We start from the raw sequence: 14983 nt of genomic DNA, 5'->3' as shown, positions 1-14983 counted from the left end.
TGTAGGAGAGAGGAATAACATCGTGGGAGAGACAAAAAAGTGAGTAAATAACACGTTAAATATAGTTAGAACTACAAATGAACTTTCTTCTGTCGATTCTTGGTTTTTTTTTATGTCACAATTGCAACCCTCCTCCTTTATCCGGGCTTGGGACCGGCAAAAGTGACCCAAAAGAGACACTCTAGCGGAGTTACTTCGTTTTTAATAAAAAAAAATATTTAATTTGGTTTGGTTTTAACCTTACCGTCCACTTAGGAGCCTACAACAAGTCACAGTAAAACATGACATTTTTTAACCATTAATTTTTTTTGTATACAATCTACATTAACAATCTAAATGGACCAAAAAGAGACAATATAAAAAACTGTCAATGGCAATGTGTGAGAATTATGGTAACTAGGTTGGCTCTAATTCAGGTTAATTGTTTTTTTTCTCTCAGAACCCCCTCTCAGAACCCCCTCCACACACACACACAAAGGCTGTGCTGGCTCACAGAAAGAGTGGGTCATCGTCATTTTGGTCAAGGCTCTCTATGGCAGGTTCAGCAACTGAGGGAGCTGACTTAAATGAGTAAGCAGCTGATGTGCCAAAAATGCATAACATTATCAGGCAGCTGGTGCTCATAGCAAGTCTCACCAGACAGCTTCAGTCCATATCGAATGTACAGGATGGAGTTAAGGGTCTGCAAGGACATCCGATTTCTAAGTTAGCTTTTTACCACACTCATCTGGCTGAATACTCTCTCGACTTCAGCATTCGAGTGTGGCGAGGACAACATAGACACAGCAGCCATGGCAAGTTCTTGAAACGGGTTGATATCAGCTGCATTCCTGAACTTCCAAATCTCACTCCAGAAGCCCAGTGTTTTTTTGTCTCATTCCATTTACTAAGATGGATGGCACGCCATTGCTGGACAATCTTGTCTATCTCTGCAGGGGAGTAGCCAAGGAACTTGGCTATTTTTTCTATTTCTCCAGGGCTCTTATTGTGCTTTAGAGTTTTCTCCACATTGAAAACTGACATGTACTGCAATGCTTCGATGTTGTCCGGCAGTCTCACCGTCAACTCATTAGTGAGGGAGATGGTGAAGGCTACACACCGCTTTCGGACATTGTTTTCATCCTCAGGCGCAAGGTGGAGCTCAGCTGCCTTTGATTCAAAAAGGTAACCAAGGTACGGTTTGGGACTGATGTATCCATCTATTGGCCCTTTGAGTACATCAACATTTGCCAGTGGATTCAGCACCCTGCTGCTCACAGACTTGATCAGGCTAACCAAGCTGTCAAGTAGCTTAAGAGGATCTACTTGCTCTCCCTCAAAAGCCTTGATGGCCAACTGTACCTCACCCAGCACTGGCTTCAAAAAAGTCAGATACAATATGTTTTGAGGATCACTGTACATGGAGTATAAAACCTCAGCCATGTAGCAGTGTTCACTGGACTTGGTGACTGCGAAATGCAGCCTAAACTCCTCGCTAAATATAGCGACAAAGTTGCTAAGTTGGCAACACTGCTCCATATAGTCTAGGCTACAATTTTTTTCTCACTGGGGATAGCCTGGGCAGCCGCTAGTGGGCTTTATAGAACCCTTGGGGTGTTCTCAATCACGTTTACAATCGCACAGTATTCCGGATAGTAGCTATTATCCAGCTTAAGGTCCTATTCGGGAGAAATTGTTTACATGCACCTTTGATATCCCGCTCACGTGTATCCCTGCACCATGAATAAACAGAATATTCCTCATTTAAATTAATATGGGTTAAATGGAATAGTAATTGAAATCTGGACACTGACTGTAGATCTATAACGCTCTAATATATTAACTCATGCAGAATTATGCATTTCTTGCAGTAAAATGACAAAACAAATTATAATTTTGTCTTGGGAACGAGAGTGGAGAAATATTATTGATTTATTTCAGCATCTCTTGAAAAAATGCAAATGCTTGTGTAATGTGTTATCTTTGCAAGCAGACATCATTTCAACCACATAAAATGTGCACCCATGACGAACTGAAGTCTTATCAGAAACGTGTTTCATGTTTTCTCGCTTTTCATTTACTTAAAACTGGTGAAATTGACGACATTTTGCAAAAAACAAATCTTTCCACTGTTTTAGAGTTATTGCGTTTTCTCCCTGGTCCCTAAAAGAAAAAGACAAATTTAGCATGTGTTAAATAGATTACTTATGCATTAATTCTATCAATGTAAGACATTGTCATGGTGAGAAATAGTATATTTAATCTTCTGGGACAACAAGTTATGACAGAAGAGAAGCTGCATGTATCAAACTATAGCTGACAAACAAATGACCTACCAAATGTTGGAAATAATAAGCAGAACGTTGTCTAAATTAGGGGTGAAAGTAGCCCGGCTATATGGTCCAGTACAGAGTATCAGCAACATAAACTATGATGGAATTATAGTGGATCGAACTGATCAGGTAGCCTACTTTTTTTAAAGTGATTTGTTTGACAGGTGACATCATCACACAACACCCATGATATGCGAAACAGCTTGCACAGACCAGAAAAACAACAGTAAACAGGATAATATGTTTACATGCCACAGTTAGCCAATATCTAAGATCAGCATATCCCAGACATTTTATCCGGGGTTTTCATAAACAGGATACAAGCTTTTTCTTCTTTTTTTTTACCTCTTTTTTTTCTCCCCAATTTTGTGGTATCCAATTGGTAGTAGTTACAGTCTTGTCTCATCGCTGCAACTCCCGTACGGACTCGAGAGTCGAAGGTTGAGAGCCATGCTCCCCCCCGAAACACAACCCAACCAAGCCGCACTGCTTCTTGACACAATGCCCATCCAACCCGGAAGCCAGCCGCACCAATGTGTCAGAGGAAACACCGTACACCTGGCGACCTGGTCAGCGTGCACTGCGCCCGGCCCGCCACAGGAGTCGCTAGTGTGTGATGAGACGAGGATATCCCTGCCAGCCAAACCCTCCCTAACCCGGACGACGCTGGGCCAATTGTGCGCCGCCCCATGGGCCTCCCGGTCGCGGCCGGCTGCCACAGAGCCTGGACTCGAACCCAGAATCTCTGGTGCACAGCTAGACCACTGCGCCACCCGGGAGACGATACAAGCCTTTTCTGATTATTGTAAATGGGATATGATGTTAATGTGTCAACTGCATCTGGACAAGAGGAATACCTATGTAAGAATGCTGTTCATCGACTACAGCTCAGCATTTAACACCATAGTGCCCTCCAAACTCGTCATTAAGCTCAAGACCCTGGGTCTCGACCCCGCTCTGTGCAACTGGGTCCTGGACTTTCTGACGGGCCACCCCCAGGTGGTGAGGGTAGGAAACAACATCTCCACCCCACTGATCCTCAACACTGGGGCCCCACAAGGGTGCGTTCTCAGCCCTCTCCTGTACTCCCTGTTCACCCATGACTGCGTGGCCATGCACGCCTCCAACTCAATCATCAAGTTTGCAGACGACACTACAGTGGTAGGCTTGATTATCAACAATGACGAAATGGCCTACAGGGAGGAGGTGAGGGCCCTCGGAGTGTGGTGTCAGGAAAACAACCTCACACTCAACGTCAACAAAACAAAGGAAATGATCGTGGACTTCAGGAAACAGCAGAGGGAGCACCGCCCTATCCACATCGACGGGACGGTAGTGGAGAAGGTGGAAAGTTTTAAGTTCCTCGGCGTACACATCACGGACAAATTGAAATGGTCCACCCACACAGACAGCGTGGTGAAGAAGGCGCAACAGCACCTCTTCAACCTCAGGAGGCTGAAGAAATTTGGCTTGTCACCAAAAACACGAAACTTTTACAGATGCACAATCGAGAGCATCCTGTCGGGCTGTATCACCGCCTGGTACAGCAACTGCTCCGCCCACAACCGCAAGGCTCTCCAGAGGGTAGTGAGGTCTGCACAACGCTTCACCGGGGGCAAACTACCTGCCCTCCAGGACACCTACACCACCCGATGTCACAGGAAGGCCAAAAAGATCATCAAGGACAACAACCACCCGAGCCACTGCCTGTTCACCCTGCTATCATCCAGATGGCAAGGTCAGTACAGGTGCATCAAAGCTGGGACAGAGAGACTGAAAAAGAGCTTATATCTCAAGGCCATCAGACTGTTAAACAGCCATCACTAACATTGAGTGCCTGCTGCCAACATACTGACTTAAATCTCTAGCCACTTTATTAATATAAAATTGGATGTAATAAATGTATCACTAGTCACTTTAAACAATGCCACTTTATATAATGTTTACATACCCTACATTACTCATATCATATGTATATACTGTACTCTATACCATACTGCATCCTACCTATGTTGTTCGGCCATCGCTCATTCATATATTTATGTGTACATATTCTTATTTATTCCTTTACACTTGTGTGTATAAGGTAGTTGTTGTGAAATTGTTAGATTACTTGTTAGATATTACTGCACGGTCGGAACTAGAAGCACATGCATTTCGCTACCCTCGCATTAACATCTGCTAACCATGTGTATGTGACCAATCAAATTTGATTTGAATACTTCAGTACCTCGAATAATAACGGCCATTACTATTACTCAAGTATTCTGATATTGGTGTGCATGTAAACGTGGCTGTGAGTGTTCAGGCCTCAAGCAATAACTATGTAGGCTATAAGGGGCCCAAACCGAAATGCAGGGCAGGAATTTTCAGGTGTGGGTTTCTTGTCACTACATGGAAGGAGCAAACGAACACGAACACGGTTGTGGTACTTATGTGAAGCTAGGCACAATAACGGTGAGCCACAATAGTGGAATTTGTGGTTCGCCTTAAAAATAAAAGTAATTCAGTGAAAGTGATGGAAACTGAAACAAATAGTGAAATTATGCCACATTTGGACTATACGCTAGATAATGCTAAACACTGCAAAACACAGCCTTACCCCATTTCAAGGACCCAAGTTCCAAGGTTATCAGCCTACTCAGTGATACCCACAGAAGACAACTGTGAAGAGTTTACACAAATATCAGTGTCATAGCTCATATTAGGGAACTTTGTGGGAAATCACCTACCTCACTGTTCAGCCTATTGTGCATATTGACATTAATATTGCAATGTGCAACATTACCTATGGATCTTGGGTCCATGAAATGGGGTATCAGCCTTCTCAGTGAGTATTTGTGTGTACGTCGCTAATATTTGTGAAACCTTTTCAGAGTTGCGTTCTGTGGGTGTCACTGAGTAGGCTGATACACCATTTAATTGACCAAAGATCCACAGGTAACCCTATACATTGCAATATGAATGTTCAACATGGTAGTAGAAACACGCATGCACACCCACCTGAGGATCTGTCTTTTTCAGCAATCTATTTCCTGTGTTTGAGGACTGCAAAATCTACTCAACATTGTCTTTCTGTTGGATCTATAAGAACGCTAAAGCTTTGTAAGGAATTTAACACATCTCGACACTTACACCACAGGAAAGATACATTTGTTTTGTTGGGTGTTTTTTTTGTGTGGAATTGAAAAGTAATTTGCTACAGTTTAAATGTTTTCAAATTAGATGCGAAGAAATGAAAGCAATTTCTGGGAAATGGAACACAGATTATAGTGATATTATGTCTGATTTTGCAAACAAAGTACAGGTGTAATCTAGAGCTAAGTGGTTTGCTCCGTTGTGGAACGGTTTGTACAGAACGACACGTTTCCCCAAAACGTTCTTGAACAGACTGCGGTACGTTTGCTCCCATTTGGTGGGTGTGGTGAGGTGTAGCTTGAATAATTGAGTGACGTATTTAAAGGGCAGTGGCCATGCTGACAGCATTCCTCAACCCAACCCCTCCCTGTTTTTTAACTGGTCGTTCAGTACAGCACCGTTTCAATTAAACTTTCCAGAATGTTAAAACATACTGAACACAGCCCTGCTATTGACACACTTATTGAATTATGCAACGGAATGTGACAACAGATTGCCTCATTAATTCCTATCAGTGCAGGTGAGTGTAAGTAAGTCTAGTCAGAGGAAGTTTTTGTGGTTTCAGCCCTATTCCACCCATTTATGTTGATATTTATATATGCAAATACACCATTGTATTTATGCAAACAAGGCACATAAAATAAAGATTATTATATCACAAAATATAAAATAAATACCTGATACCATCAGAAAATGTATATATGAGTGCATTCGAAAAAATAAAAAAGACATTTGACAAATTGAGTACCAGAATTTTCACCAAAATCCCTGAACACCATATTTTTCCGTGCCAGTAAAATGTTTTATGGGCTATAATTTAGTCAATATTTGATGGATTTAAACATTTCAAACAGTTTGGAGTATCTTCATAAACTGTCAACATTTTGCACTATTAGTATTGTTTTTAAACCTTTTAACAATTTTTATGACCTCTATTAGTAGGTTTACTGGTGAGCTTAATGTAAACCTTGCAATATGTATGTTAATGTGAACAATAGGCTAAATGGAACCTTTATTTAACTAGGCAAGTTAAACAAATTCTTATTTACAATGACGGCCTACACCGGCCAAACCCGGACGAGGCTGGGCCAATTGTGCGCCACCCTATGGGACTCCCAATCACGGCCGGATGTGATGCAGTCTGGATTCGAACCAGGTACTGCAGTGACACCTCTTACACTGAGATGCAGTGTCTTAGACCCCTGTGTCACTCTGGAGCCCAAAATAAATAAAGAGGTGATTTCCCACAGTTAAAGTTCCCAAATATGAGCTACGACGCTAATATTTGTGTAAATTCTTCAGTATTGTAATCTGTGTCACTGAGTTGGCTGATATGCCATTTTATGGACTCAAGACCCATAGGTAAGGCTGTACAGTGCATGTAAGTATGCACCAAACGCAATTCTGAAGTCTAATTTACCCACAGTGTGATTTGTACTTTTTTTGTGTACAAAAACTTAACAAATTATTGTCTTTTGTTGAATTTATATAACAATATCCTAACCATTATCTTGTCCAAATATGGCATGTTTCCACTATTTGTATCCGTTTGCATCACTTTCAATTGAGGGACTTTTATTTGGAAAGCAAACCGCTAATTCCACTCATCGTTATTGTGGCTAACTTCACACAGGTAACGTCTAACGTAGCCTCGCTTTCGGTACCGCTGAGTGCCAGCCTCGATTGTTCAGAACCAATACTCAGTCTAGCACTATTAGCCCACAGAAGAAGTGAGATTTATGCTGCGTTTATAACCAAGTGGGAATTTACCACCATAGAGTTAGATAGAGGACTCTAGATGGATAAACCTCTTTTGGCATGGACATTGCCATTGAGGGCTTCCACAATTTTTAAGCAGTCGAATTGTTTGGCTTTCCTATGGGTGAATTCTATTCACGTCACCAAGTAACTGATTAAAACACACTGTTTTGCAATGAAGGTCTACAGTAGCCTCAACAGCACCCTCTATGGTAGTGTAACGGATGTGAAATGGCTAGCTAGTTAGCGGGTACGCGCTACTAGCGTTTCAATCAGTTACGTCACTTGCTCTGAAACCTAGAAGTAGTGTTGCACCTTGCTCTGCAAGGGCCGCGGCTTTTGTGGAGCGATGGGTAACGATGCTTCGTGGGCGACCGTTGTTGATGTGTGCAGAGGGTCCCTGGTTCGCGCCCGCGTTGGGGCGAGGGGACGGTTTAAAGTTATACTGTTACAGTAGCACCATGGTGTTGCCGGAGGACAGCTATTTTCCATCCTCCTCTGGGTACATTGACTTCAATACAAAACCTAGGACGCTCATAGTTCTCACCCCTTCCATAGACTTACACAGTAATTCTGTGTAACGTCGGGTCCGGGGGCTGCCGCCGATGGAACCGGGGGTGCCTTAGCTGGATCGTCGGGCTTCCATGCCCTAGCCAGCTCGAGAGGTTTCCTTGCCCCGGTTGGCTCGGAAGGCGCCCATCCCACGTCAGGCCTCAGCCAGATCGTCAGGTTTTTACGCCCATCTGGCTCGTCAGGCTCCTACGCCTCAGCCGGATCGTCTTGGCTCCTACGCCTCAGCCGGCTCGCCAGGCTCGCATGCCTCTCCCAGTTCGTAGGGTTTTTACGCCCAGCCGGCTTGTCCGGTGGGATGCCGGGTGGCGCTCCTGGGGGGGGTACTGTCACGCCTGCTCCCGCTCTTCCCCCCCCTGGCGCTCGGGGGCGCCAGGCTACCCTGCATTACGTACTCCTGCCACCATCATTACACACACCTGCCTTCCCTTGTCACGCGCATCAGCAAATTATTGTACTCACCTGGACTCAATCCCCTGTTTAATACCTCCCCTATATTTGTCAGTTCCCCAGCTCTGTTCCCCGCTGCTGCATTAATTGTCTTACGTTTGTGTTTTACCCGGTTCTGACGCTGTTCCTGTCCTGTTTTCATGTCTGTTCCGATTAAATGTTGATTCCCCGTACCTGCTCCTCGACTCCAGCGTCGTTCCTTACAAATATGGTGACAACGATGTAAGCTGTGTAGCGGTTCAAAATCAAATAACATTTCATTGGTCACGCATGGCCGCAGGAAGATGTTTTGGGGTGGGGGTGCTGAGGGGAGGGTATTCTTCTCCTCGTTCTGCTGACGTGTATTTTTTCCGCTCAAACAGGAGTAATATGGCCCTAGTGCAATAATTTGATGGGGAGAATTTAGATTTTTTATTAAATGTTTTATATTAAATATTTTTTTTGTGATTTTTTTTTTTTTCTCCCGGGGGTGCTGCAGCACCCTCAGCACCCCTACTTCCCACGGCTATGTGGTCGCATACACATACAGTATTTTGCAGATCTTATCGCAGGTGCAGCAAAATGCTTATGTTTCTAGCTCCAACAGTGCAGTAATACCGGACAATTCAAAACAATACACACAAAACCAAAACATCTGTTTGCTTAGAGGTTATGGTATGAAGTTTGGTTTGGAAAGTTTTTTTCGCCTGGTTACAGAGAGCTGTTGTGTTGCTCACTGAAGTCCACAAGCGAAGGGGAAAGGTGAGAGGAGGAAAGCATGTAGATGAGAGAAGGAATTATACAACAAGCAAAGTGAAGATGCTGTATGTGGCTGCTATAAAAGTGAACTGTGTGTGGGGGTGATCATTCTGCCGATTCTGTTGCAAAACATTTCTTAAACGGAAGCAAACGTAACGAAACCGGGAGGGACCTACCTGGATTTGTTCAATAGAAACTCTTGTTTCAGTTGCAAAGCGGAATGCAACTGTTTGGACTAATGATTACACCCCAGATCCACTAGATGCATGTGTCACTGTCTGTCAGCTTGAATACTTCAATTTGTCTCTCGACCTGTGCACCTGCATCAAAGTTTTATTTGTAGGCTAGGTTGTAGCAACCGCATGATGGGTATCGGGCAACTTTGTGTGTCATGTTGTATGTATCATGTAGTAGCCTAAACCAATCAATGTTACATTGAACTGGGTGAATGGAATATGAATGACAGTAATCCAATATCCTGTAATAGAAATATGGCCATGCTCATTTAAAATATATATATATATATATATATATATTTGGCAGTTAAATGCAACTACAAAATATTATTCTTTAAAAGCAATCTATTAATATGGTTTTTGAACACTATCATTTGTTTACAAGCCTGATAGTTGTACTTTTAATTTATGGCTTGTTGGCCATCAGCCAATCAGGTGTTTCTAAACTAGTTCAAACCACCTGAATGCATCCAACTGTTATTTACGACTTCACTAGTAAATTCCCACCTCTCACTTGGAGCTCAAGGCTGATACATTAGTTTCCCACTAGTAATTACCAGTTAGGGGGCCGTTCAAATAGATTTCCCCCAGTCCTATATGGTAAACATAGAGAATGTTTAATGTGTCCCATTATGGCGCTTGTGAGTGTAGGGGCAGCGCCATTGAGGCCATCTCCATTTGAAGTAGTGAATTTTCTACTTCTACTACTTCTATGAAACAAACTGAAAGTGTGCATACTGCAATCTAGAGTGTGTTATTTGAACAAGTATAAAGCCAAGGATAGTGATTTCCTGATGCCTACAGTTATGGACTGTTTGCTCACAAGTATAATTCATTGGCTGATCCCTCCTGATGACATGGATGGAATCATGTGATCCTTCCTTCACCCATAGGAAGTTCCACCCAGTTGACTACTTTAAAATGGTGGAGTCCTCAATGGCAATGTCCATGCCAAGACTGGTTTTATCCATCTGAGTCCTCTAGCTAACAATCGGTGGTAAATTCCCACTTCCCACTTGGTTATGAACTCAGCATTATACCCGCCACGCATACTTGTGGCCACTTCATCGAGAAGAGCTATGGAGACATGACCCGTTTTTCTTTAAAATAACACCGGGACAGGCAGACAGACACATCTTTTCAAAATGAAAAAGCATTTGATGCACATGTTGGACCATTCGTGATTTTTTTTAGATGCTTCGGTGTACTGTAAAAACGGTAAGAGCAATTTCATTATTGTGCTAGCCTAGTCTTTGTCAGAGCTCGGCTAAATGGCAATTGTTTACAAACGCATAGGCTAATGCTAAATTGTAACGGTTTTAGTTCCTAGAGTGTGCGAAAGGTTGAGAGTTTGGATACTTTGTAGTCTATTTTTTCTATTTTACCTGACCTTTGTTTCACCACCGTTCCCATGGTGAAGCATAGCAGACTCACTACTTTCAAGCCAAAGAGGGAGCCTGCCTAGTATTGATCAATTTGTGATAGAATGAGCAATAAACTGTTCATGTATGACATTAGACTGGCCGTATATTTTCTTTGCACGGTGAGCAATTATGGGCAACTGCCTTTTTCATTCTCGAAGAAGATTGGAAAAAGACAAATGCAGCAAAAATGATATTAATTAGTTTATTCCTACTTCGAGCCTATTCATTGCCAAGTATCAGCCCCAATCATTTACAACGTGTGTCAGAATGTATTCAAACGGACATAAATGGACATTCATTGCTGAATACCATGATTCATTGCTGAATATCATGATATAAAACTGCTGTTACTTGGGTTACTAAACCCCAAGGTCCTAGGCCGCCCTATATAGAAAGTTAGATTTTGCAATGATATGTGTAGGGGGTAAACAAATAGTCCTACCAGTAAAAATGATTTGCCTTTTGTTTTTGTTGTTTACTTTTTTGTGGGGAGTGGTGGGTAACAATAATGACAGAATTCCCCCGCCTTACATACCTAATGGCAATCAGAACCAACTGCAGAATTCAGTACAGGACATTGCAACCACTGAGGCAGATGTTTTTGGCCTGTGGCTGTAATCCAAGATCAAGGGAATCAAATCCAAGCCTAAAAGCAGCAGATATATTTAGATGGACCGTCTCACTGTAAAACATTTTACCACTGTACGTAGTCCAAGCCTGGTAGTCTATTGCAATTAATAAATTAGCCTCCCTGGATGTTAGACTAATTTAAGTTGCATTGTGTGTGTTTGTGCAAGAGTGCAGCTGTGGCAGTATGTGGTTGAACTTTTATTGTGCTTACACGGTCTCTTCCTGACCGCCATCCTACTTCACTGTAGGTGCAAGCCTACAATATGTACTGGGATGGATGAGGAAGAGCAGAACCGCTATGTGGCCCAGCTGAAGGAGGAGTTTGACAGCTGTGACACCACAGGCACTGGTTACCTGGACAAGGAAGAGTTGTCATCCCTTTGTCACAAGCTATCCCTGGATGCTCACCTTCCCTTACTGTTGGACACCTTGCTAGGACCACACCACTATGCTCGGGTATGAGACCAGACCACCTTAGTAACATTTCTCGCTGTTGTGGATTTGCCTTAAATTTCCCTTACCAGCAGTTCATTAAAACATATGTAAAGCTCTGAAATGCATAGTTATAGTAAAAGTGTAGTAGTTGTATAATAGCTGTGTTATGACCGCTCTCCATTTTCTAATAGTTCTTAGGTAAGCCTGTATGCTCATTTGAAATCTCAAATCAGAAGCCCAAGACATTTTTGATCATGTTGCTGCCCTATTGACAGAACAGTAGTCATGTCTCACACTGTTGACAATTAACTCACTTTCCTTCTGTTATGCAGGTGAATTTTGAGGAGTTCAAAGAAGGCTTTGTAGCTGTGTTATCACGCTCTCTGGACTTCAGCACCTCAGAAGAGGAGAGCAGCTACCTGGAGCCAGGTAAAGCACGCATGCTGAGGGGTGAGGGGATTGATGTATGTCTGGTTTTCATTGATTACACGGCTGTGCAAACTGATTGAATCCAATGAAATCAGTTGTTTATATACCCAAGTAGTTTAGATTGCTGTTTATATTTGTTCATGGGCCCTATGTGGGGGATTCGATAAGATTGCTTTATGTAAACAATGTATCCTTGTGGATAACGGCAAACCTTGGGGTCAGTTATTTTATAATTTACGTTTTCAATGTTTGACAAAGGCAATGACTGAGGCTGAGACTGGAGCCATTGTAGTCTACCTAAGTTAGTTTGCCATCATTAAAAGCACACTAAAAAGCATTACTTAGTCAAGTAGTGTTTTGGTCTATTCTGGTTGTTTGTCTACTGCCCGGGTGGGTGACCATGAGCTCACCGAAATTAGGAAAATACTAGTGGAGACATCAAAGGGATACAGTATATTTAGTATTTTCCCTCCCTAAAGAAATATAGTTGATCATGTTAATAAGCTCTGTCCTTATTAGCCCCAGGCTGGATTATATTCTCTAACAAATACAGATTCAAATATATTACACTTCCTGTACCTTTAACAAATCCTAACTCAGTTGAGATATCATTTATTATACATTTATTTATCATTTATTGAAATGTGTTTCTTGAGTTGGGGATTGTAGGGGATTGCAGTAGGAGGATCTAGGAGGGCAGCAGAGTTCCCTCATTTCCCCCAGAATGTTACAGTATGATGAAGTTTATTGCCAAGTTAGTTTCGGGACATGCCCTTTTAAAGAGTGGGTTTAACAATGTTTTTGGCAAATCTCTGGTTATACAATCTCTAATTTAGACGTTCACTATAGACTCTCTCCCTTGTTACTTTGTAACTAAACATTGCCAAGCTTCTGTGAGAATATGTTTGTAGTTGTAATTGTGGGCAGAAAAAATGCCCAGCTGGTCTAAAATATTTCTTTCTATATAAAGGCATTCTACTGTAATAGCATAGTAGACACCATTTAACCACTGCATCTCTCTCTGTCCTTCCCCACCTCCTTTCTTTCCTCCCCTCTCCAGTTGTTCCTGAGGAGGTGAAGCCCAAGTTTGTGAAGGGAACCAAGCGCTACGGCCGGCGGTCTCGTCCTGACAGGCCCGACTCTGAGCTCCCGGCTGAATTGGAGGACTCTCCTCCTTTCAGGACAGAGCAGAAGGAGCTCTCTCCCGCTGGCGTGAGGAGGGCCAAACTCCGACGCTCCACTTCTCTGGAGAGTGTGGAGGTAAGAGACGTGCTCCTAATCCCTCCCTCTCGCCCTCTGTCTGCTGTGTTTACATTGTGGTCGTGCACCATCATTTGAGAGATGCGAAGGAAGATAGCTGACTCTTGAGTTCTCAAGCTTGGGCCAGGGCCTAGAGAATATCTGACTGTTTGGAGAGAAATTCCCAACTCAGTGCTTCACTTCCATTTCCCTCATGTGTACCCAATGAATGGTGCATTGTGCTGGTGCTGGGTGAGGCCTGTCTCAAATATACAGTATATGTTTCCAGCCGACACACTCTTCAGACAGAGTGGGAGAGTAGAATCTCAGGAGTACATGGGGTTTTGGGCAGACGGTCCTACTCCACACTCAGGAAGTGGGATTATATGGAATGTGCTACTGGCAGCCCTCATTGGTGGCCCCCGCTCCCACCCCACACCATCCATCCCTCACTGTTTGGCTAAGGATCAAAGATGTGTCCCTCTGTTTCTTCCTCTCTCCCTTCTTCCATGGCTTATTCTTTCATTGGTTCCAATAGTTTCATCACATTTTATTACATTGTTTTTAGGTGTGAAATGACAGTAATGAGGCCCAGGAAAAGTCATGGTTGGGGGTTGCTGTGTGCTTATCTCACAACATCATGTCTATTGAAGGCCCATTGTTTTGGGCTCTAAATTGTATAACAGTAGAAGACAAGTGAAGGAAAGGTCATGGTGGTGGGTGACGGGGGGTATCTGTCAGTGTTAAAAGTGTTAAAGATGTAGTGTGAAATCCCTGCTGAGAGTGAAATGTTTGGGGCCCTTTTGCCGTCGGCCACCGTTGTTCGCTGTCTCTCTGTGTTTATACATAGTTTGTGTGTGTTTTGAGTATGGCTTGAGTAGGTTACTTGAAGTAAGAGTTGCATGATGGAGATTTTGATTTTGAAAATATACATTTCGCACATTTATCTACGAATATTCATACATAAACTACATAATACACAACAAGCAAGGGTTGACTTGTCTGCCGCTTCCTGTTAACACAGCTCTCATTTTAGAAACCTATTCGGTTATCCCAGATTTTCTTTCCCATTTGAAATATTTAGATATTTTATGTAACACTGCATTGACTATCTCTGATAGCTTGAGAGATTACGTCTTTCCAAAGCCTCTCTCTCCCTCGTCAGGCCATAGTGCCAGATAGATCCCTGTGCCATGTTTCTCATTAAGCTCTCCACCAATAATCTCTTTTAAATAGTTAACATTTCCAGCAGTTTAAGACAATACGTAAGCAGCTTTAAGCCTTGGTGGATTCCTAGTTACTGGAAGATAGAGAGGGAACTACTGTATGGCATCCCTGTCATATTGTTGGTTACAGGAGATAGGTCACTCCTTGGTAACAGGAACATACAGTCTGGGTGAACTATGTGATTGGGGTGGATTAATTGGGCTGGGGAGTTGATAAATCGTTCACCGCTGTTTGGCTGAAACGCACGTATTTCTTGTGAAAGTATTGTGGTGGAATGTCGCCAACAGCTAGCCCATGTTAGGTAAATAATTGAACCGGTCCTGTTAAATATTTCACACAAGCTCACCCTCCTCTTTACGTCATTTTATATGTCTTATTTAGTTATCATACACAACCT

General features: G+C 42.8%; 1 protein-coding gene across 4 annotated transcripts in view; it reads left to right on the top strand.

Annotated features, from left to right (window-relative positions):
* Nucleotides 1-13: 13 nt before the first annotated feature.
* Nucleotides 14-14983, top strand: part of LOC139562302 (ninein-like protein) — a 54701-nt gene continuing 39731 nt past the window's right edge. For 2 of the 4 annotated variants that reach the window (XM_071379885.1, XM_071379888.1), the window contains exons 1-4: nucleotides 446-570; nucleotides 11505-11712; nucleotides 12024-12120; nucleotides 13181-13380. In XM_071379885.1, coding sequence (XP_071235986.1) covers nucleotides 533-570; nucleotides 11505-11712; nucleotides 12024-12120; nucleotides 13181-13380 — 543 coding nt within the window. In that variant the 5' untranslated portion in view covers nucleotides 446-532. Of the gene's footprint in view, nucleotides 40-445; nucleotides 571-10156; nucleotides 10421-11504; nucleotides 11713-12023; nucleotides 12121-13180; nucleotides 13381-14983 lie in introns of those variants that run through there. The other 2 variants (XM_071379887.1, XM_071379886.1) reach the window with 2 other exon arrangements.

Source organism: Salvelinus alpinus, chromosome 32, assembly GCF_045679555.1.
Source record: "Salvelinus alpinus chromosome 32, SLU_Salpinus.1, whole genome shotgun sequence".
Lineage (NCBI taxonomy): Eukaryota > Metazoa > Chordata > Actinopteri > Salmoniformes > Salmonidae > Salvelinus > Salvelinus alpinus.
Note: the sequence above shows the minus strand (reverse complement) of the source record. Positions and strands in the feature narration are given on the sequence as shown.